Source organism: Calypte anna, chromosome 3 (genome assembly GCF_003957555.1).
Source record: "Calypte anna isolate BGI_N300 chromosome 3, bCalAnn1_v1.p, whole genome shotgun sequence".
Classification (NCBI taxonomy): Eukaryota; Metazoa; Chordata; class Aves; order Apodiformes; family Trochilidae; genus Calypte; species Calypte anna.
Genome location: NC_044246.1, coordinates 310,780 through 333,957, shown reverse-complemented (window position 1 = coordinate 333,957; position 23,178 = coordinate 310,780). Strand labels below are relative to the sequence as shown.

The window sequence follows — 23,178 nt, the reverse complement described above, 5'->3', positions numbered from 1 at the left end:
ACCCCTGAAACTCATACAGGCCCTCAACTGCACAGATTTTTATTTAAATGGGTATCAGAGACTTTCCCATTAAACAACTTTTTAAAAAATGTTAATTCTTAACTAGGATCAATGTCAGTTTAACAAGTAGTGCTTTTACCAATGCAGTGAAGGAATTCCTCAGTCACCTCTGATGCAGCCGTGGCACAAAGGCCGATGGCAAACCAGCTCTAGCACAGAACTTTCAATAAGAAGATGAAGCTACTTTTTCATTTATCTATCTGAAAAATGCAAGAATTAAGTGATCCAACCAACAGCTTTGCAACTAAATAAAAGCGGTAAGAAAAGCAGGGCTGTGATGGGCCATCCAGGAGTGACTTTTACTGCTGGACTGTCAAGCTGAGAAAAGCCTTTCTCCTCAGGGCCCTAAGCAGAGTGCTGCTGAACATGCTTTTGGTTATCCCAGTTACCACACACACAAACAGAAGAGGACAGACAAGCTCCACAGGATGAAGGAATTAACCCACTTCTTCAAACATTTGTCCTTACTGAAAGAAACAGAGACCACCACAAGCGGCTTCTCTGAAATAACAGGTTGCATCCTTCAGCTAGCATGCTGGGGAGGCAAACCAGACAGACACCTACCTTGGGAGAGCGCCACCTGCTGTCCTGCCCCCTCCTCTTTGGAGCACGCATCATCTTACTTATAACACTCAAAATACTCCGAGTTTGACCTTTTTTGAAGTTTCTCGAGACCCTTTTACCTCACGCACGGCGGCCACCGGCAGCCCAAGAAGCGGGAAGCCGCAGTCCCGCCGCGCCTGAGGGAAGCAGAGTTCCCGCCGCCCGCGGCTCTCTGCTGACCCCTGGCGGCACCGCCTGACAGAACCGCCGGGCTACCAGATCCACTCCTCGGGTACAAATAAAAACAAAACCGAAAAGCCCTGGCTCCCTAAAAGTTTGAAGTGTTGCCGCCCGACGGAGGCCACCAGGCTGGCTCGAGAGCTGGAAGGACCGCAGAGGTTGTACAGTCAGACAAAGCCATTACTCCATACTGACATGGTCTCTGACTGGGATATCCTTTCCACTATCTCTAAAATAAGATGTCTATTAAAACCAGTCTTAATAGTTCCTTTTTTACATACTGTAAAAACACATTTCTGAATATACTTACTACGAATTATTATTACTTCCCTCCATTTTTAAAAAAACTTATGTTTTGCTTCAGGGTCTTGTTGCTTACATTGGTTCGTGGCTGTATCTCAGTACTAGTACCTAGAGTTTGGAAGTCTTATTTCTGCACATAGAGCAATTCAGAAAAACAAAATAAACTGGATTTCATTTCTACTCTTTAATTCTCCTTCTAAGCCCAGAAACATGTAAGGCCAAACACAAGTGGGCTAAAAGATTGTATTTCTAATTTTAGCAAACACGGGCTGGATTTTTCATCTCTGCAATCCTCCACTAACACCACAGTCTTAAAACAAACAAACAAAACAACAAAACAACAAAACCCAATACAACAAAACTCCTCAGCTGTGAGAACAAGCACAATAAAGGCATCTCGCAGAGCTGTATATTTCTGAGCTCTCACATGTATGGTACAAACCCAAAAATGACAGGATCTAAAGATGAGGTATCAGCAAGAAACTTTTAATATTAAAACTTCATGATCTACCTCCTGGTGCACTACAGATTTATTTTCACAACATAGACGTCAGATGGAGAATAACCTCAAAATTAATGGTTAAGCAAAGGATCACTTTAAGGTTCTTTTTCCCCTCCTTCTACAAGCAAGAGAAGAGGGAACAGAGGTTACCCTCATTTCCTATCATTGCCCCAGAACATGTTGCTAGGCAGGTGGCTGGGGACAACTTTCATAGATACATCTCTAAAGGGCTCCACAGAATGTTACTATGGTTGCCAGTGAAGTACAAAGGTGAATACAGAGGAAAAGGAAAGGCAAAGCATCTACTGCAAACATGTTTTCGCTTACTCAGAGAATCTACTGATAGATAATATTAAAGTATTAATTTTATATCACCAGATACCATGTAACTCAAAGAAAAAAACACTTTCCTGGTTAGTTTTCTAGTTTGTTTAATTATCAAAGTAAATTATTTTTATTATTCATAAAAAACCTACAGAACTCCCAGGCAAGATGGTATGTTTTATGTGGAATATTGGCACAGCCTGACATTTCCAGTCTCATAGCCACTGGCCATCAAAAGAAAGAGTTGAGTCAAACTAAACAAAAGCCAAACATAATAGTTGGAATCAAGACATATGGAAAAACCTTATATCCTCAGGAATAAATTCACTTACAGATAATTCTCAGTTTAAGAGTTCATTCACATTCTGATAGATGGTAGACTACTCAAAGGAAATACTCATAAAAAACCTAGAAATTGTAGATCAAGTTAGTATGCAAATAATTTTCTTATATAGTGAAATACCCAGACCTGTACCAGGGTGGTGTCGAGTGGTCAAGGTCAGGCCTCAGTCCTTTTTCTTAAAATGCTCCAAAGTCACATAACAGGGCATTGCAAACGTTGACTAAAACTATAGAATAAAGAGCACAATCTGCAAATTTGTTTTAGGCGTACTTGGTAAACATGTGCAAAACATCTCTGATAGACAGGCTTTTGTCAGAATCCAGTGCAGGATGTCAGTATGCCTGATGTGGCACTACCAGCAGTCGATACAGACCTCCCACATCAGTATGATGTGATACAGGGATGTGCTCAGCCCTGAACTTCAGTTTCCACTACAATGACTAGAAATGCTGATTTAATCATAATCCTGCTACATTACCACATGGCAACACTTACATGTAGAACAAATAAAAACAACTCCAGAATGAATCAGAATCAAATAAAATTGCTGCTTCATAAAACTCTGCCCTACATGCACCCTTCCCACCGTAAGGAGAAGTGAATCAAAACACAAGAGGTACTAGTTACACTTCTACCACACTGCATGGCAGCATCTACACAGCAACAGCAGCCCATCTACAAAGAAAAACATAAGGTCCCATTGAATAAGAAACACTGCACTTCTCATGTACTGCACACACTACACCAAAGCTGTGACTTGGCAGAGCCAGAACCCAAATGGGAGGGAAAAAGAGTGGTAACAGCCACCATACAGGGAGCCAGGCAAGGTTACTAGAGAAACCTGCATCTCTGTCCAGTGGACACTGCTGAACAGACAGAAGAAAATAATTCAGAGTCCACCTTAGCAAGGCTGTGTTAAAGGAATGTTGCATGAGCATATGGCAAAGTCTTTGCTCCAAAGCATGTCCACTGAAATAGATGACACAGTGGAAGGAAAAGGGTTACCCCATCATTTTTTTAAGCTCTCACAAACACTGAGGAGACCTGTGCCCCTGAAAAACAGCCAGAGTGAATGCATGAAGTACTTACACACAAAAACTGTACAAAAGACGAAAGGGGATTATTCCATGTCTGAAAGACTATTGGAACTCAGCTATTATTTAATTATTTTAGACAACAAGCTTTCCCATTTAGGCTTTGCTACACTGGTCAGTTGATGATGTAACAAGAGAAAATTGGAAGTCAGAGTATGGTCTAAGAGACCTGGAAACTCACTAAAATGCACAGCAAAGCCAGCAGATTCACAAAATAAACACCATTGACACTGCTCTTTCTGCAGGCAACTTGGTGCTATAAAAATACAAATGATCTGATGATGAAACAGAATAAAACCAACATAACCACAGAATTATATAGGAAAATCACAGCAGTTTGACTAGGACACTGATGCTCTAAACAAAAGAATTCTCCCAATTAACACAGAGAGGTCTGCCCATACAAGTAGAGACAAACTGCACTACCTTGCTTTGCGAACATAGAGCTGTGGGTGACAGCGGTGCCGGGGGCACAGCAGCAAGGTCAAATGTGTGCCCAGTACTGAACCTGGAGCTGTCCTCACCTCCTCAAAGACATTTCCCATGTCTAGCTCTGTGAATGACAACAATCTGTTAGGAGTGACAGAGAAAATTCATTATATAAGCTTTTAAACTAGCAGCAAAACTGTTAAGAGGAAAACGGAGTTTTGAGCTCAAACCACAGATGACACAGTGCTCTCAGTCTGTACATTTAAGATATGAAGATGAAGTAACAGTACCACAAACATTAAAAATAATTGTTACTGGATTAATTTGCTAATTAATGCAGCACTCCATACCTGAACAAAATTTCCATCAGAAATCAAATCCCTACAGAAATATTAGCATTATACCCAAGACTGTATGACCCTGGAGAATCTTGTTGTCAGGACTCGGTATGCTGAAGGGAAGTGGAGGCTGGCATGTACGACTGGACATAAGTACCTGTGTGCCCATGAATACATACACTGTCATGAATATATTCAGCCAGAAATCTTCACAGAACTTGTGGGAATTTATTTCCAAGATTTTTATTCCTGTTTGAAGTCCTGTGTGTCTCTGGCAAACACAAACACTGCAGGAAATAGGCAGCTGGAGCAAACATCAGCCTCTTTTACAAGGCATGACCATTACAGGATGCTTCAAAATCGTGTTTTTGGCATGTTTGGAAAAAAACTGTTATTGATATTTTTAAAACCACACCCAAAAAAGCCCACCAATGCAGTGCATTTCAATGATATTGGGATCTAAGATTTTTTTCATTATTTTAAGAATGAAATAGTATTATATCTTACCTAAATTCTCAATAGCTGGAATGAAGAGAAGTATAAACTGCAGTTCTGGTACTGTGATGAAAGCTCTCCTGGAGAAATAACATAACTGTATTCCTTTTTTCATCATTACAGACACCAATTAGACACAACTGCTAGTCTTCTAATAGATTTTTTTTTTCTCTCTAGTGTCTCTAATCTTCCAGAGTCCACATGGCTCAGAAATGAAAGCATTTTATTTATGACAAATAAGATCATACGAAATTTATCTGGACATGCTTTTTAAATTTTTTTTCTACTTTGTTTCTTTCTTAATTTCCCAATCTTTAGATTTCAAACATTTTCCTTTTTATACCAATTCCCCATGGTGGAAAAATTAAAGATGCCATATCTCTGACCTGGCATCCGGATGAGCTGTCTTGATGTGACAAAGTAACCATAAATTCAACAGCCACAGAACCCACTGCAATTTGCTTGATTAATATTTGATTAATACAAGGTTATGTTTTATTACCTTCCAACACCCTTTAGAGACAGATTTAATTTTGATCCAGTGATCACCTTAAGACATTTTTAAATTCCATACTTTCTCCAAACCAAGACAGAGGAGTGCACATACTTCACTACAGAAAGCTACCCATGAACTCACCTGACAATTTCTTGGGAACATCCAGCTGTATATTCTTCTTTTGCCACAAAAAGATGCATGAACAATGTGTTCAAAGGCTATAAAATGAGGAATGAAAATCTAAAAACCATGCAGCTAATATTTACGTCAACCCAAGCATTAACATACACATTTATTTCCAATATATATGATCTGCACACAGCCTCACATATATGATAATTTCAAAGCATGTATGGATAAAGCTATGTGATTAAAGGACTTTTTAATATAACAATTTGTGCTTCTGTAGTACTTATTGTTAGCTCTCAAGACTGCTATTTTTTGCAGTATACACATATAATTCCATACTTAAAGGCATTAATTCCAGACTAATAACATTTTAATTTAACCATAAAAAATTAAATTTCATTTAATATTTATCTGATAAAGACACTACTCATAAGTTTAAAAAACAAAAACAGCAACAAAAACCCCCACCAAACAAAAAACCATCCCATACTTACTTTACTCCTACAGGGACTTTTCTTTAAAAGTGAGAAAAATTATGAAGTTTTCAGGTTGCATCTTTAGGCACATTTAAATACCCAGGCAGAAACAGGACATACTGAAAGACATCTCTGCCCTATATGCCTCCAGTTAATCTGGAAAACCCTTGTGCTTGAATGGCAAGTGCTATTAATTTTGCTGTTTCCTCTTGCATATTAACTTCAAGAGCTGAGTTAATGAAGGTCTACTTGTAGAGTAAATATTTGTTAAGAAATATTTCAAAAGGTAGTACTTGAGATTTTCTGAATAGTTTGATATTAAAATAAAACGTTATGGCTGGAGTCACCAACAAATTTCAGCAACATTAGAGCAAGAACAATTTTAACAGAAGTGGCAGTGTATGGACACAGCATAAAGGCAACAGGCTATTGTAATGAATAAACATGAAAAGCCATTTCTAAACAAAAATTAGAAATTTCTGTTAGTTTAAATGCCAAAGACAAAGGACAAAGAGAAAAAGCTTTGTTCTTGAGGTCCCAGAAGAGGCCTAGGAGGCAAGATTTGGCCTGTAACTGTTTCTGAATAGTGATGGTAACCAGGCAGTCCTGTAAAGCCTCCTGACTAATTAAATTCTGCACAAGTTGATTCCTTATTGAGACCTTTTACCTGTCTTATAATTTCAGTGCACTAGGACAAAGACTTGTCAACTAAGCTATTAAGAAATTCTATTTTCAAATCTCAGTTTTATAAGCACACCTGCATGGATTTAACCCTGCAGCTAACCAACTACCTAACTCAGAATAGGCTCAGTTGTTTTTTGAGTACAGAAGCATAAAACATATGCTGAATCTTCTGCACATTTTCAAAAATAATCTCCATTCTAGAAAAAGAGTTGTTCTGCTCCTTCTCAGTGTTCCAAAGTACCTTTTATTCCTGTTTACGAGTAGCAATTCCTAACATGCTCAAGATTTTTTTTTTTTTTTTGTCATCTCTCTTTGTATGCCCCTGCACCCTCGAGTCAGCTACAGCTTTGCTGCAAGAGATCCTGCCAGGCAGGCAGCCTGAGGAAAGGCTCCTGGATCTGCCAGCACATCCCAGCCCAAGGGGAGCAGCTGCAGCTGCACACTGAATGAAGTGGTTGTGCCTGAAATGTGCCTCTACACAAAATACTGCTCAAGTGACAAAGAAAACAGATTACAAGAAAATTACATGGTTTTCTTTTTCTATGTTCTCTTTGGCTGCAATAATTTCATCACTTTTAAGGGCACACAGCATTTTCAAACACAATTCTGTATTAGTCAGTTTTTCTGCAAGCCATTGCTTAATGTCACTCAGAACAACATTGGAAACTGATGAGCAGACTGTCTAGAGAGAAATTCAGTACTGCCAATACTGTGTCTGGCACATGCTGCCTAGCATTTGAGAGTTTATGGTTAACATTTTCCATCTTTCCTCAACAATCACAGGATGCAGTTTCTAGTTGGACTGACTGATGGGCGCATGGTCTGAAAACTCAACTAAAATTACATAATTTACTTACAGTCCATTTATCATTATCATAGTTTTCATGCAAGAATGACTCCCAATCAGACTGATCAGTGAGATCCCAATTTGGATAGTCCAGAAAGACAGCACTGGCTATAACCTCATTCTTCTCGTTGCAGAGTGTCAAAGCAAGATTTGATTTTTCTCTGTGAAAACATTAAAATTTTGCAGAAGTTGAAAAAACTCTACAATCAAAAGTGACTGGCTACTAGTTCAGTCTGTTAGAATTGCAAAATTAACCATGTTTAACTTTATTGCCCACATCCTAATTTAAAATGATTCAACTTCAACTATTTAGTGTATTTTGACATTAAAACAATTCATGTAATTTTCTCTTTGCATGCTTCTATTTTTTCCCCAAACAGCAGGTTTGAGACATCTGCCATTAAGTCAAATCAAACAAAAAAAACTTAAGTGACCCATCAGCATTTCACACCTTCTGTCTCTGCTGTTCAACATTGCACAGGAGGCAAGTGCACAAGGCTCATCACTCTTTCCAGTGATGAAGATATGGGAACAAAAGACTCCTATAACCATCTATTTCCACCAAAGATATTGCCACAGAAGCAGCTAAGATACACATATCAAAGCATGGAGAATATTAGGTATCCTGAGGGCATGAAAAGAAGAGGTACACTGAAACATATTTTAGAGCAAATAAAGGCTGTCTCCCAAGACAGAATAAAGAGAGGCAAAAAGTAACCACCTCAATTTTTTAAGGGGCAACTGGAAAAGAAAGAAAAGGTTTAGACACACACAGGAAAAGAAAACAGAATGCTCACAGCTACAAAGTGATTAAAACTTTACACGGAAGTATTTTTTCTGCACTTTCATAATATGGAGGCTAGTATAGAGTCAAATCTTATCAACCACGTTGACAGCAGCAGTCCAAATTTTAGTCATGCATATGTGATGCAGAGAAGAGACAGAAGCAGATTTTCTTTCTGTTCTTGTGAAAAATCATGCCACACCATGTAGGAGCTCATGTTTTCTGCCGTATTAAATAGAACATTCTTGAAGTTTTTTGAAAGAAAGGTTATGTCCTAAAAATGCTGCTACTTACAAAAGGTACATGACATCAATCCTTCCAAAAATGAATTCTGTAGAATAGCTGAAGAGGCTGATAATATCTGAAACATCATGTGATTCTGTTCTCCTGGCACTGACCACCTCCATATTTCCTTCTGCAGAAGTTATTGTGGTCATCTTACAGACTGCAACAAGAAAGCAAACATTGCTGTTCTGGGTGATCCTGCTGAAGTCCATTGTTCAACATAGTGACATGAAATGGATTTTTACATAAACCATGAAGATGTGAGATTTGGAGTGATTCAAGTGCCAAGGTCCCATAGACCTCTACAAAAGCACATACCACCTGCACATACAAACAGCATGTGAACTGCACACAAGTATAAATACTTCATCCCTATTTTGTGTGTTCTACATGGGAAATAAATGTTTTTAATGGGCTACAAATTGTTTTTACATTCCTTTAACAGGAATTTGTGTGTTGTGTAACAGAACAGTGCTCATCATTAATAATTTCACATTTATTAGCCTTAAGTTTGGAAGGGCTGGGAGGGTCATCTGCAAACAATCATATTAAGGGTGCCCTGGTAACACTGAACAGCAATTTCAGGTGAGCTAAGTGTATTCTGTTTAAATACCTCCTCAAATTTCTTTAAAAAGAATATTTGAGGATTAATTTTGCAATGATTAAATTGCAATGATTAAATTTCCAAAGGGATTGCAAGAACTATAGCTTCCCTGCCCAAAAGAAAAACATTTTTGTGGTTCCACATCCACAGAATTTGCCAGCTCTAAATGATTTATTGACATGCCTAGACACTTCAGAACATAGAGGGGCAACAGGAGTTCAGACCACCTGGGACTATCAGCCAACAGATCATTTCTTTCAGCTGTGCTGCCACTCCATATTGTGGCCTGTTGTGATAGAATCAAGAATTAGGCATGTAAAACAAATGGACCAAATGCAAAAACTTTCTGAAGTTTGTTAAATGTCCTTCTGCAAAATATAGCATTGCTAACTCAAAAAAAGTCTTAATAACCAACATGCCTAGACTAGCAGAACAATTTTACCAATCTGCCAAACATAGCACTGGCTGCAAACCCGGGCACAGTGCCCATTTATTAGCCCCCACAGATCCCAACCAAAATGGGATAACACAGGAAACCCTGAATTTTGTGCCTTTTACATACAAAGTCGTGTAGAGCAGCATCTGTCACGAACAGTCAGGATATTGTTACAGGTGATACCACAGGTCTCAGTCATGAAAATTTATTTTTTCCAAAGAGGTCCTGGCACCAACCTGAGGCTAAATGTCCTCTGCAGGTTTCAATGCATGTACTTAGTACACAAAACAGTGGTTATGTAGAGAGAACTTGCTAGGCTAGAGAGTATTTATTCTAGCAGTAACACCTAGAAGGCAGCCCCCCCATCCCCCCACACTTGTGTAAGCAACTTCAAAGTCTGAAGTTGTAAGGTCGGGATGTTCTGCCTGTTGGAGTGGAAAGCAACCAGGACTGGGGCCAAATGATAGGTGATTCTTCAAATAAGCAACGAAAATGGCCATGTAATTCACTTACACATTTCATTAAGTAACTGTAAACCGTGAAACTACTGAAACAGTTGGCTTTTTCTTATTAATGCCAACGCGGCATCAAAATACACAGGAATTTTAAAGTGTAGCCATGGAATTTAAGTCTAGCATTACGATTGCTTCAGCTGAGGAAAATCGTTTGCCACGTTCCTGTATCCGTTTAGTTTAATTCATTTTAAAAACCACAGCCCTTCTCTCCTAGATCCCCCTAAACACGCACGCAGCTCTGCCTGACAGAGAGCAGCATCGGGACACAGAACCCGCAGCACTCTCACCAGGACACGCACTGCTCCGCAGCAGCTCACGCCTTTCCGCCTCTGTCCCTCCTGCCGGGAGCAGCACCCCGGGCTCCACAGCCCAAAGCAGCCCTTCCCGCAGCTGCTTCCCGGCCTCCCGCAGCCCCTTCTCGCTTTGAGGCACAGCGGCTCCCGGGGAAGGGTTCCGCAGGGCAGGCTCCTGCGGGACAGCCGCACCGGGACAGCTGAGGAGGTGGCGGGCGGCACCGCATCCCGTGCCCAGAGCTCACGCCTGCCTCAGCAGCAGGAACGGGCGGGACCCAAACGGTTCGGGGGAAGGGGACAGACCCCAATGTAAAGGCTCAGGTGGCCCGGAGGAAGGGGAGTCCCCGAACCGGGCGGAGCGCTCTCACCTGACGGAAGCGACCGCGGCTCGGGCGGGTAGGGCAGGACAGGAGCTCAACGCCCGCACTGCTGACACCTCCGGGCTCACCCACCGGCAGCACAGAGCGCGACAGAGCGCGACAGAGCGCGACAGAGCGCGACAGAGCGCGACAGAGCGCGACAGAGCGCGACAGAGCGCGACAGAGCGCGACACTCGGACCCCCCCGAGCCCGCACCCCCTTACAGGCAGCCAGAGCCCGCCGAGACGCAAGGGGGCGCTGTCTGGGGGGCGCGTGGAAGAAGCGGTGGCGGGATCTCCGGCTGCGCCGGGCACTCACCTGCTTATCGCTAGATACTCACTGGCTGCCCCGGCCGGATACTCACCTGCCTGTCCCCGCCGCGGCAGGGAGCCCGTTTCCCAGGCGCTGATCGGCGCGGAGTGTCCGCGGAGTGACCGACCGACTGAGGGAGCGGCCGGTGCCGGTACCGGTCCCCTCCCCGCTCCCAGCCCGGGACGCGGCGCCGTTGCTCCGGCAACGCCGCATACGTGAGGTCAGAGGTGAGGGGGCGGGGCCAGTAGGGAGAGGCGGCAAGATGGCGTCTACGGCGGCCGGCAAGCAGCGCATCCCCAAAGTGGCGAAGGTGCGTGAGGGGAGGCGGCGGGAGGGGCCAGGGGGGCCACCGGGCAGGGCCCGGGATCTCGGGGCAGCGCCGGGACCCCCCCAGCGGCCTGGCCCCGCCGCCTCGGGGCCATCAGCCCAGCGGGAGCCGCCCAGGCTCGGTCCAGCGCTGGCCACAAGGTCCGAGCCCATCTCGGGGAGGGGTCTCCGTATCTCGTTCAGTAAATACCCAGCGTAGTAAGGCACTGGAGTGGGGTAATCCTGAGGGGATTTCTCGGTGTTGCATTAGTAGAAGCAAATGCGACTCGAGCCCCCGTACCTTGCAGGTGAAAAACAAAGCGCCCGCGGAAGTGCAGATCACAGCAGAACAGCTCCTGAGAGAAGCCAAAGAGAGAGAGCTTGAGCTTCTTCCTCCACCTCCACAACAGAAGATCACAGATGTTGAAGAGTTAAATGATTATAAACTCCGGAAAAGGAAGGTAAGGGAAAACCAATCACCCTTCATCTCCATGCTTGTATAAAGCACTGTATGTACTATGTTTTGACTTCAGATGTAGTCTATGGTACTTGTGGATATTCCCCAGTGGATAGCAGTTCTTAAAAAAAAATCCAAACAAACCTAACGTTGTCATAAAAAGGCTGCTTTTGTGCAAAAGTTGTAAGTTGTTTAAACTTGTGTTATTTAATATGAAATGGGGTGGTACACAGCATCTCACCTGTATGCATCTTCAGTGTGTTCAGAACACTGCAAGGGGAACCACACACTTGTTTCTAATGTCTGACTAGTCAGCAGGACAGGGCATTCTCAGGTTTTGCTTTATCCACCCCAACTGTTTAAAAAACACTGTGTTTGGAAGTGATATTTCTCTTTTGTTTAATTATGGTATTACTTAGCACACAATGTTTTACACTTAGTTACTGTTGACGCTTGTCTTGAAATTGGGCCTCCACCACAGAACTGCACAAATAATGTTTGGTGTTACCTTTTTCCATCTCATGTGAGAGGCAGTAAGGAGCCACTACGTTAAGTATTGACCTTGCTTATCCAGATGTCACATACCAGTGGCATTGGTCCTGACAATAACCAAATAAAACACTGGAGATGGCCTCACTGTTGTCCTGAGCAGTGAAGCTTGTCTAGCACATTTTGTGCCAGAATATTAAATCCAGAGAATAAGAAGAAGGTATCTTGCTTTAACAAAACCTTGACCTGTAGGTGTCAGTGCTCTAAAAGTGGCTGAACCGATGGTGGTGCATGCAGGTGTACCCAGGGCTGTCTGCAATGACCCTCTTCCTTCTAGTCAGGTAATGTTGCTATTGAAACATCAAGCAGGAGATTATAAAAAAGAACAGCTGTAAGATTTTAGTACTGTCAGTTATTCTTTCACCAGTAATTCAGTATCAGGTCGCAGGAACTTGAGCTTAGTCCTAGCCTGTGTGATGATCTATACTTCCAGCTTCTCTGTTGTGCAGGTTTTAGGAAGTGTTGTATTGAGCATGATTTGCTAGATCAGCGTGGCTGTAGGACACTGAGGATTCATTCCAGCAATAATATTCCATGAGCCATTTATAACAAGTCTGCACAGAGGCATTGCTGACTTACAGAAATAATTTTCTTCTCAGACTTTTGAAGATAACATACGGAAAAACAGGACTGTTATCAGTAACTGGATAAAGTATGCACAATGGGAGGAAAGCCTGAAAGAAATACAGAGGTAATTATTGTGCAGCTGCTGGCATCTCTTATAAACCTTTAAAAAAACACATTGGCAAGCACTATCAAAGCCTTGGAGGCACATTGTGTACACTGCTGCTCTTTGTTTTGCAGAGCCCGTTCCATATACGAGCGTGCTTTAGATGTAGACTACAGGAATGTCACACTGTGGCTGAAATATGCAGAGATGGAGATGAAGAACCGCCAGGTTAATCACGCCAGGAACATTTGGGACCGTGCCATCACCACCCTCCCCAGGGTCAACCAGTTCTGGTGTGTGTGCAGAGCATCACTTACACTTTTCTGCTTGGGTATCATGCAGCACATTGCTTCCTGTTTCTCCAAGTCTTCATACCATCTCCAAAAAAAAGAAGGTTGAATTTTGGGAAATGTTTTGTACTTTTGAGGTGACAGAGGGTGTTTGTGTGCTGCCAGGCACAACCACCTCCATGGGCATTCCTGGGGTGCAGGTGGGGAGTAGGCGAAGAACTCTTAGCAATGCTCTTATGCACTCTGAAAATCCTTGTAATTCCTGTGTTCACTGTGTTGGTAAAACCCTGATTTTGTTTTCTAAGGTATAAGTACACGTACATGGAGGAGATGTTGGGGAACGTTGCTGGATCACGTCAGGTGTTTGAGCGCTGGATGGAGTGGCAGCCAGAGGAGCAAGCCTGGCATTCCTACATCAACTTTGAGCTGAGATACAAGGAGGTGGACAGGGCACGCACCATTTATGAGAGATATATCCTTTTTAGTGCATTGCAACACCTGCCCAACAAGCTCTTCATTTCTTTCTCACTGATTCTGTCTCCATTTACACCCCTGTGCTGGGACACCAGGCTGGGAGCCAGCAGTAGGTGTTAGAAGCATGTTTGGTGTGTGCCTCCAAATTCAGCTCAGTGAGTGGACATCCTGCCACAACAGTGTATATTTAACATCACTTGTGCTTCCAGCTTTTTTGCAGTCATCATTTGATTCAGATTTCTTCCTCTTCTCTTTGATTCTTGTCTGAATTTTTTTTATCCCTTTTTTCCCTGTAAGACAGAAAGCCTTTGCATGCACAGAGCTGTTTTGTGTCTTCTTCCCAGCTGTGTTTTGGACATGTGCCATTCTGTACAGTCTGTGGGCCTGTACTCACTGGGAAGAAAATCTGAAGTCTCCAGGTCAGCCACCACTGTTTCTTTAACATAGCTCCACTTGTTATTGTTCACCCTGACGTGAAGAACTGGATCAAGTACGCCCGCTTTGAAGAGAAACACAGTTACTTTGCTCATGCCAGGAAGGTGTACGAGAGGGCAGTGGAGTTCTTTGGGGAAGAGCACATGGATGAGCACTTGTACGTGGCCTTCGCAAAGTTTGAGGAGAACCAGAAAGAAGTAAGACCTTCTTGATAACATATCAGACCAGTACCAGCTGCCCCAAGGTTTCTCCTTGAACATCTGGCTCCAGGCCACTGAGCGTTCCCTGCAGCACTTGTGGCTTTCAGCACCTTGTCAGATCCTGCCCTGCAGACTTAGTTAAGGAGACAATTTTTTTGCTTAGCTCCTCTCTGCCTTTTGGTGACATCAAGGAAATAGGTTTTAAGATAGGTGGGCACCAAATCTGCCAAGCCTGAGAACAGTGTCACTGACTCAAATATCTACCCCCAGATGTGTAAGGTTCTGAGCAGCTGTGGGCCTGCATGGTACAATACTGAATTACCCAGATTTTCCCAGATGGTCTCTGTAAAGTGTCCAGGCCATTAAGGAGTTGGCATCATTCTGTCAACCCAAAAGTACAACCTCTTAAAAATACTTTAAACATTCCACACCTGTAAATGAATAAGAGATGGTGGGGTTTGGTATTTACAGATGGTTTGGGTTTTTTTCCCCAAAGTTTACTTTAGTCCTGTACTAAAACAATAGTTTATATTGAGATATTCTGTATTATATAAAATATTGCCAAAAGAGCATTGAGAAATTGTGAGGGAGGGTAGAAGCCACTTTGTAAATGTTACTCAAATGATATTCCATACTTTCAGTTTGAAAGAGTAAGAGTGATCTACAAGTATGCCTTGGATAGAATTCCAAAACATGAGGCCCAAAATCTCTTCAAGAATTATACCATCTTTGAGAAGAAGTTTGGAGACAGGAGGGGGATTGAAGACATCATTGTCAGCAAGAGGAGGTTCCAGTATGAAGAGGAAGTGAAGGTTTGTATCACAAACATCCCCTCAGCTCGTTGTGTCTCCAGCTGCTGTTCAGGGTACAGAAGTGTCCCATGAAATGAAGGCTGATGAGTTTTAAGTTACCCTTGGTACTCAGTCCAAGGAAGTGCCAAGGGAAGGCTGTTCTTTTTTTGAGGTAGAATTCTGTCCACAAGGGAAAGAATGATCTTATAATCACTGTTCTTGTATTTCCACATCCTAAGGTAGGTTGTGGAGCCCAGGTTTTTGGTTAAACTCAGAGCTCAGTACTCTTCAGTTGCCTCAGGGGATAATAGAGTTTAGCTTGTAACTTCCTCACTTCTGTTATACAGTAACTGTCACCTGTGTCTAAGTACCTGCTTGTGAGAAATCAGGTGTGCCACACCTGTCCAGTATTAATGAATACTGCAAGTTTCATCACTTCCACACCCTTCTCACAACTCACTTTGTTTGCCTTCACTTTAGTAATGTAGGTACAATAAAAGTAAAGAAACACACTTTAACCCAAAAGCTTTAGCATAAGCATACCTGAGAGACTGCGAGTTTTCATTAATGCTCTGATGATGTATTTTAAAAGAGGAACAACAGGGTCTGTTATCTGTAGTAACTGAAGTGTCTTTCCCATTGCCCTGCTTCCCTCTCTTTGGAAGGCAAATCCCCATAACTACGACGCCTGGTTTGACTATCTGAGGTTGGTTGAAAGTGACACAGATGCTGAGACTGTCAGAGAAGTGTATGAAAGAGCCATTGCCAACGTACCCCCAGTCCAAGAGAAAAGGCACTGGAAAAGATACATCTATCTTTGGATTAACTATGCATTATATGAAGAGCTGGAGGCAAAGGCAAGTAGTAAGAACTCGGGCTTTTTTTTGTCCCTTCCCAAGTATTTTCCTTATATCAAGTAGCTGCAGTTATTTTAATAAGAAAGCTGAGAACTAAAAATACTGTCTTGTTTTGTGTAACCAGCTACAGGACTTGCTATTAAAGTACAGTTCTCTTCCCTTAATTTTTCACCTTCCATGCATAGGGGGGGAAATATTTCAGTTTCACCCCAATTTATCCAGAAAAATGCTGATAATAAAAGCAGGAGTAGGTCTTTCTAGCCACATCTGAATTGCCTGTTCCAGGCTGTTTCCTGGACTTGTGAAGTAGCTTTGTATTTAACAGAACTGTTTGAAGTTGTCCTGTGAGGCAGTCAGATTCTTGCTTTTTGGGCTGTGTAAGTATTTCGTTTTTTTTTTTAATTCGTATTTTGTAGCTGCTCTTTATTTAATAAGGTTGTGTTGACTATACAAGGAAAAAATACTTCCCCCCCCTCCCCCCCAGAATGGGTACACTGCTGGTTTTATGGTCTAATCTTAGTGCTAATCTCATTTTGAAAAGATGCCTGATTCTCAGAAGTTACCAACTTTGTATTGTGCACACAAACTACATTTTTATCCTAAGTATACATTATTCTAAGTAACTTGACTTAAAAATAGGATTCTGCAGTTTTGCAGTCATTGCACAATCCATACTGTGATCTTATCAGTGGATGCAGTGTTTGGTTTTGACTGTTCTTACAGGATGCTGAGAGAACCAGACAAGTGTACCAGGCCTGTATCGAGCTCATTCCCCACAAGAAGGTATGGCTCTGCCAGCAGGTTGTGTTGGGTCCTGGGTTAAAATTCCTAAAATAAGATCCTTCAGTTTTCTTTTCCCTGAAAGTTCAGGTGTGTAAGCAGGTCTAGCAGTACACGGCTGCTAGACTAACCATGAAGACTCTACTCATGACTTTAAATATCCCTTCCAGTTTTTCATAATGTTAATCTTCCAAAATTGATAGGATTTTTTGTTCCAAGCTATACATTGGATTCCAAGCTATACGTTGTTCCCAGCTATATGTTGGGTGCCTGTCATTTGCATACTGGATAGGAAATATCAGATTTCCTCATGCAGAGGCAAAGTAAGGGTTTTCACCAGTGTTTTCTGTTACTAAGTATGCTCTTAAGAAGCTGAAATAACACAAAGAAAGGATAATCCAGTACTAATAAGCAGCAGGGAAGGACTCTAACCCTTCATTTCCTCATGTCCTTTTTCAAGGTACTCTTTCCCAGGTGCTCTAAGCCTAGGTGCTTACACCCTCTGCAGAATACTCCTCAGTCTGTTTATGTGGGGTTACCCCATAATTCATAGCAGCTTTATCTGGTTGCCTTCATGATCCCAGTTGAGGAAGGTTCATGTGATAAGCCACCTTCCATGTGTGTATTCTCCATTACAATCCATCTGCAAGACTGGTTTTGGTTTTGTGATTTTTTTTTTTTTTCTAGTGATCTTTAACTAAAATACCCACATGGCTGAATGTTTAAAACAATCAGCATCACCTTAGAGTGTCAAGAAATCCTAGTTTATGGATTCCCTGTTGTATTTTGTCATTAATTAAGTCATCTGAATATCAAATTGCAGATTAGGATTAATCTGTGATTAATAAGAGGCAATTGACTATTAATTGATTCTGTGTTATTTGATATTTTATCCATCAGTTAATCAGTTGGTTAATGACCATTTTCCTGCTTTAAAAAGACTTCTGTCTTGGCCATTTTTGCTTTCATCCATGGAGGAATATATTGTCTAGTTCTAGAAAGGTTGTGTGGGGTTATGAACTTGTAACATTTCAGCAGGATCAAATACAAATTAACTGCAATAGCAGTGATATCTTGTATAGACAGAGTGGTTATTTTTTAAAATAACATATGCAGTATTGTTCACTAAGCTTCCAGGCCAAGCATCACATTGTTCTTTTTCTTTCAGTTTACATTTGCCAAAATATGGCTGCTGTATGCACAGTTTGAAATACGCCAGAAAAATCTTCCACTTGCCAGAAGAGCTTTGGTGAGCTTTTGTTAATTCCATAATTGACTTTACTAAGTAATAGGAACAAGAGGGTGGCATTAAAAGATCTTAAATTGTCCTTTATAAATTGCTGGTTTAATCCACTTAAATAAAGCATCCGAGAAGTCTGCAGGGACCAGTATTTACTGTCATGTATGATTTAAAAAGAAGCACAGCCTGATATGATGAATTAGCCACAGGCAGGAATGAATGCAGCTTTCTCATTTCAGCTGACAAAACAGACATATGAATGCAAGAGTACCCAAAGCAGCTTAGTGCACTTGAAAATTTTTAACTGCTGCTGATTTCTTTAATTGATAGTTGTACTAACAACAGTGTTTTAAAAAGCATTTTAAATCAATAGGAGGTTTTGACTCTCAGAAATTAGGACCTGGTGAATAGAGGGTTTGAGTCCCAGCTACTGGGTTGCTGATTCAGAGCAATTACAGAGACTGAGCAGGCTGAAGAGCTTCTGTGCTGATTCTTTGTGTGGATGTCAGCACATCACAGAACAATGGAGTACATTTGGGCAGTAAAACCTTTTGAAACTAAAAACTTTCTGTCCCTTCAGTTCAGGTGCTCTAAATAATCTCGGGGATAGCATTAGGAATTTTGAGAGAAAGCTAATGTTGGTTACAGTTGAGGTGGTTTAACTTTAAACAGGAAATTGATGGGGTTGCCCCCAAATCTGTGGCACAGGAGTGGTCCGAGCATAAATGGGAATGGCTTTTATAGCTATCCCTGGACCTGGTCTGGCCCCAGGCTGCTGGTAAGGCCTTGTCTCCTGAGTGGACTCCTGTCCACAACCAGAAAAAAAATTAATCAGGACAGGGCAGTTAAGTCACCTGTGAGAGTATTCTCCATGCAGGAGAAGACAACCAGCTGTCCTGAAGCATGCTGCTGTTCTAGCTTGGCTTAAGAGACCATTGCTCAATATCCCCATAGTCACCAGTGAGCACCCTGCTTCTGGCTGCCTTGCTTTGGGGGTAGATGTTATGTTGGGTTCTGAAAAGGGTGCCCACCTAGAAGTACAGAGTTTCCTCATTTCCTTTTAGGTTTCTCTTTTCTTGGTCTTTTTCCCTGTTGTTGTTTGATTTATTTGATAGACTTTTTTAAATAGGTCACTTTTTTCTTACTTAGGAAACCAGATTTTGCCCTGCAGCCATAATACTTTTTTGGACCAGACCCACATTTGGCAAGCAGTTTCTTTCTTTCTTTCTTTTGCAATGAGCTGACTTTGAAACCCCTTTTTTGGCAAGGAGCCTTTCTCCTGTCCTGAGGTTTCAGGACATCGCTGTGTCACCCACAGAAGAGAAGCTCCACTTCCAGAAGCTGAAGCCCTCACCAGCATGCAGGCATCTTTCTCTGCTGTATTTTCACTGGCTGCAGGTGGTGTGCAGGTTCTGAGAGATGTTTGGACTTGGAGACAGCAGATCAGCTGGACCCTGTGCTGCTTAAGAAAATAGTGATGAGAGCTTGTGGGGAAGAATTAAGCATATATATAGAAGAGCCCTCTGTAGAGCTGGAGGGCCATAATGGGGACCACATTGATATTTCCAAGTGATTTCCTCCATTGTTAATAAGTGCCAAGGGAATCAATGTGTATAGGAAAGCTGTGCAGAAGAATTGCAGTAAGGGAATTAGATTTCAAACTACTTAATTCACATTAAGTAGTGAACACTTGAGGGAACACAGGCTTCAGTGCTTAATAAATAATACTTGTCTACTGAAGTGACTCAAAGAGTGATGCTTCCTACATACTTGTCTCAGATATGCCCACTCATAACTCTTGCTTTAGAACATTCCCAGATTAAGAATCAGAAACTGCTTTCTCACAGCTTGGCACTGTGCCTTGGGACACAGTTTTCTTCAGATGCTGAAACATATCAAAAAGGAAACATTTTTTTTAAACCTTATTCTCCACCTACCCATTATCATAAGTCAGCAGGCAGGGAGCATGGACAGTGCTCTGTGGGATGATGAATAGCAATGGTAGTCCAGGAGACAGGTTCTCTTCACATAGTTTGTTTTACCTGAAGAATGGTTCGAACTGGCAGTGTGCTTTCTTCAGCTTTTGATGCAAGATGAAGTGTTCATTTGGTGAGGCAGGGTGAGTTTCAGCTCACACTTTGTGAGTAATCCATGTTATGTAGAAAGTTTTCTGCTTTCAGAGTTTTTGTTGGTGTTCACGGATGCACACTCATTTTGCAAACATTGGTTGGATTTCACACTGGCCCTGACCCAGACTCTTAAAAACCAAACTGCTCAAAAATGAATTGTAGTTCCAGTACTGGAGGGTAAAGAGATGTGTAGGAACTAGAGTGAGATTTTTTTCCTTGCAAGATATTTAAGTGGGGTTTTTTGGGTTTGCTTGTTTGTTTTTGCTTAACAGGGGACATCCATAGGTAAATGTCCAAAAAACAAACTGTTTAAAGGTTATATTGAATTGGAGTTACAACTGCGAGAATTTGATCGGTGCCGAAAGCTGTATGAAAAATTCCTGGAATTTGCACCAGAAAACTGCACATCGTGGATTAAATTTGCTGAGCTGGAGACCATCCTGGGGGATATTGACAGAGCCCGTGCCATATATGAGCTGGCTATTGGCCAGCCCAGGCTGGACATGCCTGAGGTAAGGGGGGAGGAACTTTACAGTTGGCACCATTTTAGGGTATTTATTAGTGCGGCTAATTAAACTGTGAATAATCAACGAGCTTGCACAGCACTGCTTACCATGGCAGCTTAGCCTGTGTCTCGTTAATGCAGCATCTGCTTCTCAGCAGGGTGACAAGGCTACAAACCCCTTGGTAAGGTGTGGAGTGAGAAATGTGTTCACAGGAGTGAGCTAAACGGATTGTCTGCACAGGACTTGGCACTGCTCAGTCATAATCCTGGCCTGCACAGTCAGTTAATATTCTGAGCTCTGAAACTTCTCTGAGAAGTTCCACATTCATCCATGCTCTTCCACTTCCATCTTTTTTTTTTCCATTATCTCAGTCTGCTGTGATGTAACAAGAGACTTCTTTTTTGCAGGTTCTTTGGAAGTCCTTCATTGACTTTGAGATTGAGCAAGAGGAATACGAGAAAACAAGAAACCTTTACCGCAGGCTGCTGCAGCGGACACAGCACGTTAAGGTATTCATGGGCAGCCAGAGCACAGAATTCTTGGATCTGGTCCACAGTGGGTGGGAACCCTTGGCTGCCTTGGCTTTTTCACATCAGCAGTGAGCCTAAGTGCAATCCCATGTCTGAGACATGAAGAGGGAAAGGACATTTCTAATTTGCATACAACAACAGGCTTTTCTCTCATGGAAGAAAGTTTTGCAGGTTTCCAAACATCCCTCTGCCTGCTGAGTAGCATTGGAATTTTAGGTGCAAAAATCATTGCAAGGGAAAAATAATTGTGATTTTTTTCAGTGTAGTTTAGTGCTGCTGTTCGACTAAATTCAGATGGATTTACCATGACCAGAAACAACCTCAAGGAGTTTGTCTACATGGCTTACATGAATATTCTGTCTTGCCATAATGAGGCAAATGTCACATGTGAAACAAACGTGAATTTACTAGGAATCTGCTTGTGAAAAAATACTTCAGACTTGCTCTGACATTTGCTTTTTTGACTGCTTTGTTGTGTTTGTTTTTTTTTTAATCTATCACTCAGCTATCAGCCTCCAGAATGGAGGTTTCAGCTTGGTTTTGATTTGCTTTCACCACAGGTCTGGATCAGCTTTGCTCAGTTCGAGCTGTCTTCTGGAAGGGAGGAGAACTTGTCAAGATGCAGGCAGATTTATGAAGAGGCCAATAAGGCAATGCGAAACTGTGAGGAGAAGGAGGAGAGAGTGATGCTTCTGGAGTCCTGGAGGAACTTTGAAGACGAGTTTGGAACTGATACCACTAAAGAGAGGATAGATAAGCTTATGCCTGAAAAAATAAAGAAGAGGAGAAAAGTGCAGGCAGAAGATGGGGTAAGAGGGAAAATCATGCAAGTCATCACTTTGAAACCTTGGTGGCCTTATGCTGGGCTCTGTCACATAAAACACAATTGGCTATGGTGGGTGCTATAACTGCAGTAATTGACAAAAAACATTGTCCTGAAACACATGCTGCTGAGCTCCTGCTCTTCAGCAGACTAAGATGGGTTGTGGGTTGAGAGTGAAACACTCACAGCATCAAACAATCACACATGCTCAAGCTGCATTTACTCCTGCCATAAACCAATCAAAACAGCTTCAGGCAGTACTGTGCAGATACTGCTTGTTTCTTAACTTTGGGAATCTGCAGCCAGAATGTTCATCACATCAGTCTGTTCATTATGCACAGCAGAAGTAGTGCTGTCATACACCCATTCAGCTCAGTGGGCGCAGCTGCTGTGGATGGTTTAACAAACACTTTATTTTAATTTTATCTCACTGTTACGCTTATTAGAAGCACCTTCTAATAGCTAACATTAACATGCAAATTAAACGTGCTTTGTGGTATTTTTTTTCCATAGTCTGATGCTGGCTGGGAAGAATACTATGATTATATTTTCCCAGAAGATACTGCCAATCAGCCTAATCTCAAACTGCTTGCTATGGCTAAACTCTGGAAGAAACAGCAACAGGAGAGTGAAGCTGCAGAGATGGATCCAGACAAAGACATAGATGAAAGCCAGTGTTAGTACATCACCTTTTCTGCCCATTTTCTTGGGCTATTGTACAGTATTTTCATTGGTGAAAAATAAATGTATTTGAAGAGTTTTGCTATTATTGACTTGAGACTTTTTTCTTCTTGAGTAAAAGCACCTTATGGGAGTTGATTCCCTTTAACAGTCTGCTGATTTCCAACAATAAAAAGGAAAGTCAGGGAGCAAGTGTGGGAGTATGCAGCTCTTACCTACAGGAAGAACTGAAAATAGCTCAGTTTTTAGCACAACACCCACTATTCTAAGTCTCCCACCAACTATCACAGCACTGCTTAAGGTCAGTAGCATGCCAAGACAGCAGATCTGCTTTCTTTAATGAGATATGTCTAACCATTCCTGGCTTATTTTCCGAGAAATTTTGTGAGATATGTATTGATCATGAGGGTAGTGGAAAACAATAAATTGTGTTGACTGCAACCTGGTCAGCTTCCCACCCAACTAAGGTTTTATCTTAGAAAACCATCTAGAAGGGACAATAATAGAAGTGAAATATACTGAAACTAGCCCCTAAAAGACAAATCTCTATAAATCAGTACCACAAAGTC

General features: G+C 41.9%; 2 protein-coding genes across 3 annotated transcripts in view; one reads left to right on the top strand and one right to left on the bottom strand.

Moving 5' to 3' along the window:
* CFAP61 (cilia and flagella associated protein 61) overlaps positions 1-11,012 on the bottom strand; it is a 98,003-nt gene extending 86,991 nt beyond the window's left edge. The window contains exons 1-6 of the mRNA XM_030447736.1: positions 10,944-11,012; positions 8,382-8,532; positions 7,314-7,464; positions 5,309-5,385; positions 4,684-4,751; positions 3,836-3,962 (exon numbers count right to left, since the gene is read on the bottom strand). Coding sequence (XP_030303596.1) covers positions 3,836-3,962; positions 4,684-4,751; positions 5,309-5,385; positions 7,314-7,464; positions 8,382-8,524 — 566 coding nt within the window. The 5' untranslated portion in view covers positions 8,525-8,532; positions 10,944-11,012. The remainder of the gene's footprint in view (positions 1-3,835; positions 3,963-4,683; positions 4,752-5,308; positions 5,386-7,313; positions 7,465-8,381; positions 8,533-10,943) is intronic.
* A 119-nt stretch (positions 11,013-11,131) lies between these two features.
* CRNKL1 (crooked neck pre-mRNA splicing factor 1) lies at positions 11,132-22,689 on the top strand. Of its 2 annotated transcripts, XM_030448417.1 has the most exons (14): positions 11,132-11,201; positions 11,506-11,658; positions 12,803-12,894; positions 13,008-13,166; positions 13,469-13,635; positions 14,091-14,269; positions 14,914-15,084; positions 15,729-15,920; positions 16,644-16,703; positions 17,869-17,949; positions 20,342-20,581; positions 20,983-21,084; positions 21,666-21,914; positions 22,442-22,689. In XM_030448417.1, exons 1-14 carry the CDS (start codon positions 11,154-11,156, stop codon positions 22,607-22,609), a joined length of 2,061 nt encoding a protein of 686 aa, XP_030304277.1. In that variant the 5' UTR covers positions 11,132-11,153; the 3' UTR covers positions 22,610-22,689. The 2 variants fall into 2 exon arrangements, with proteins under 2 accessions (XP_030304277.1, XP_030304278.1); XM_030448418.1 differs by lacking the exon at positions 22,442-22,689 and having other exon boundaries at positions 20,385-20,581; positions 21,666-21,891.
* Positions 22,690-23,178: the final 489 nt, after the last annotated feature.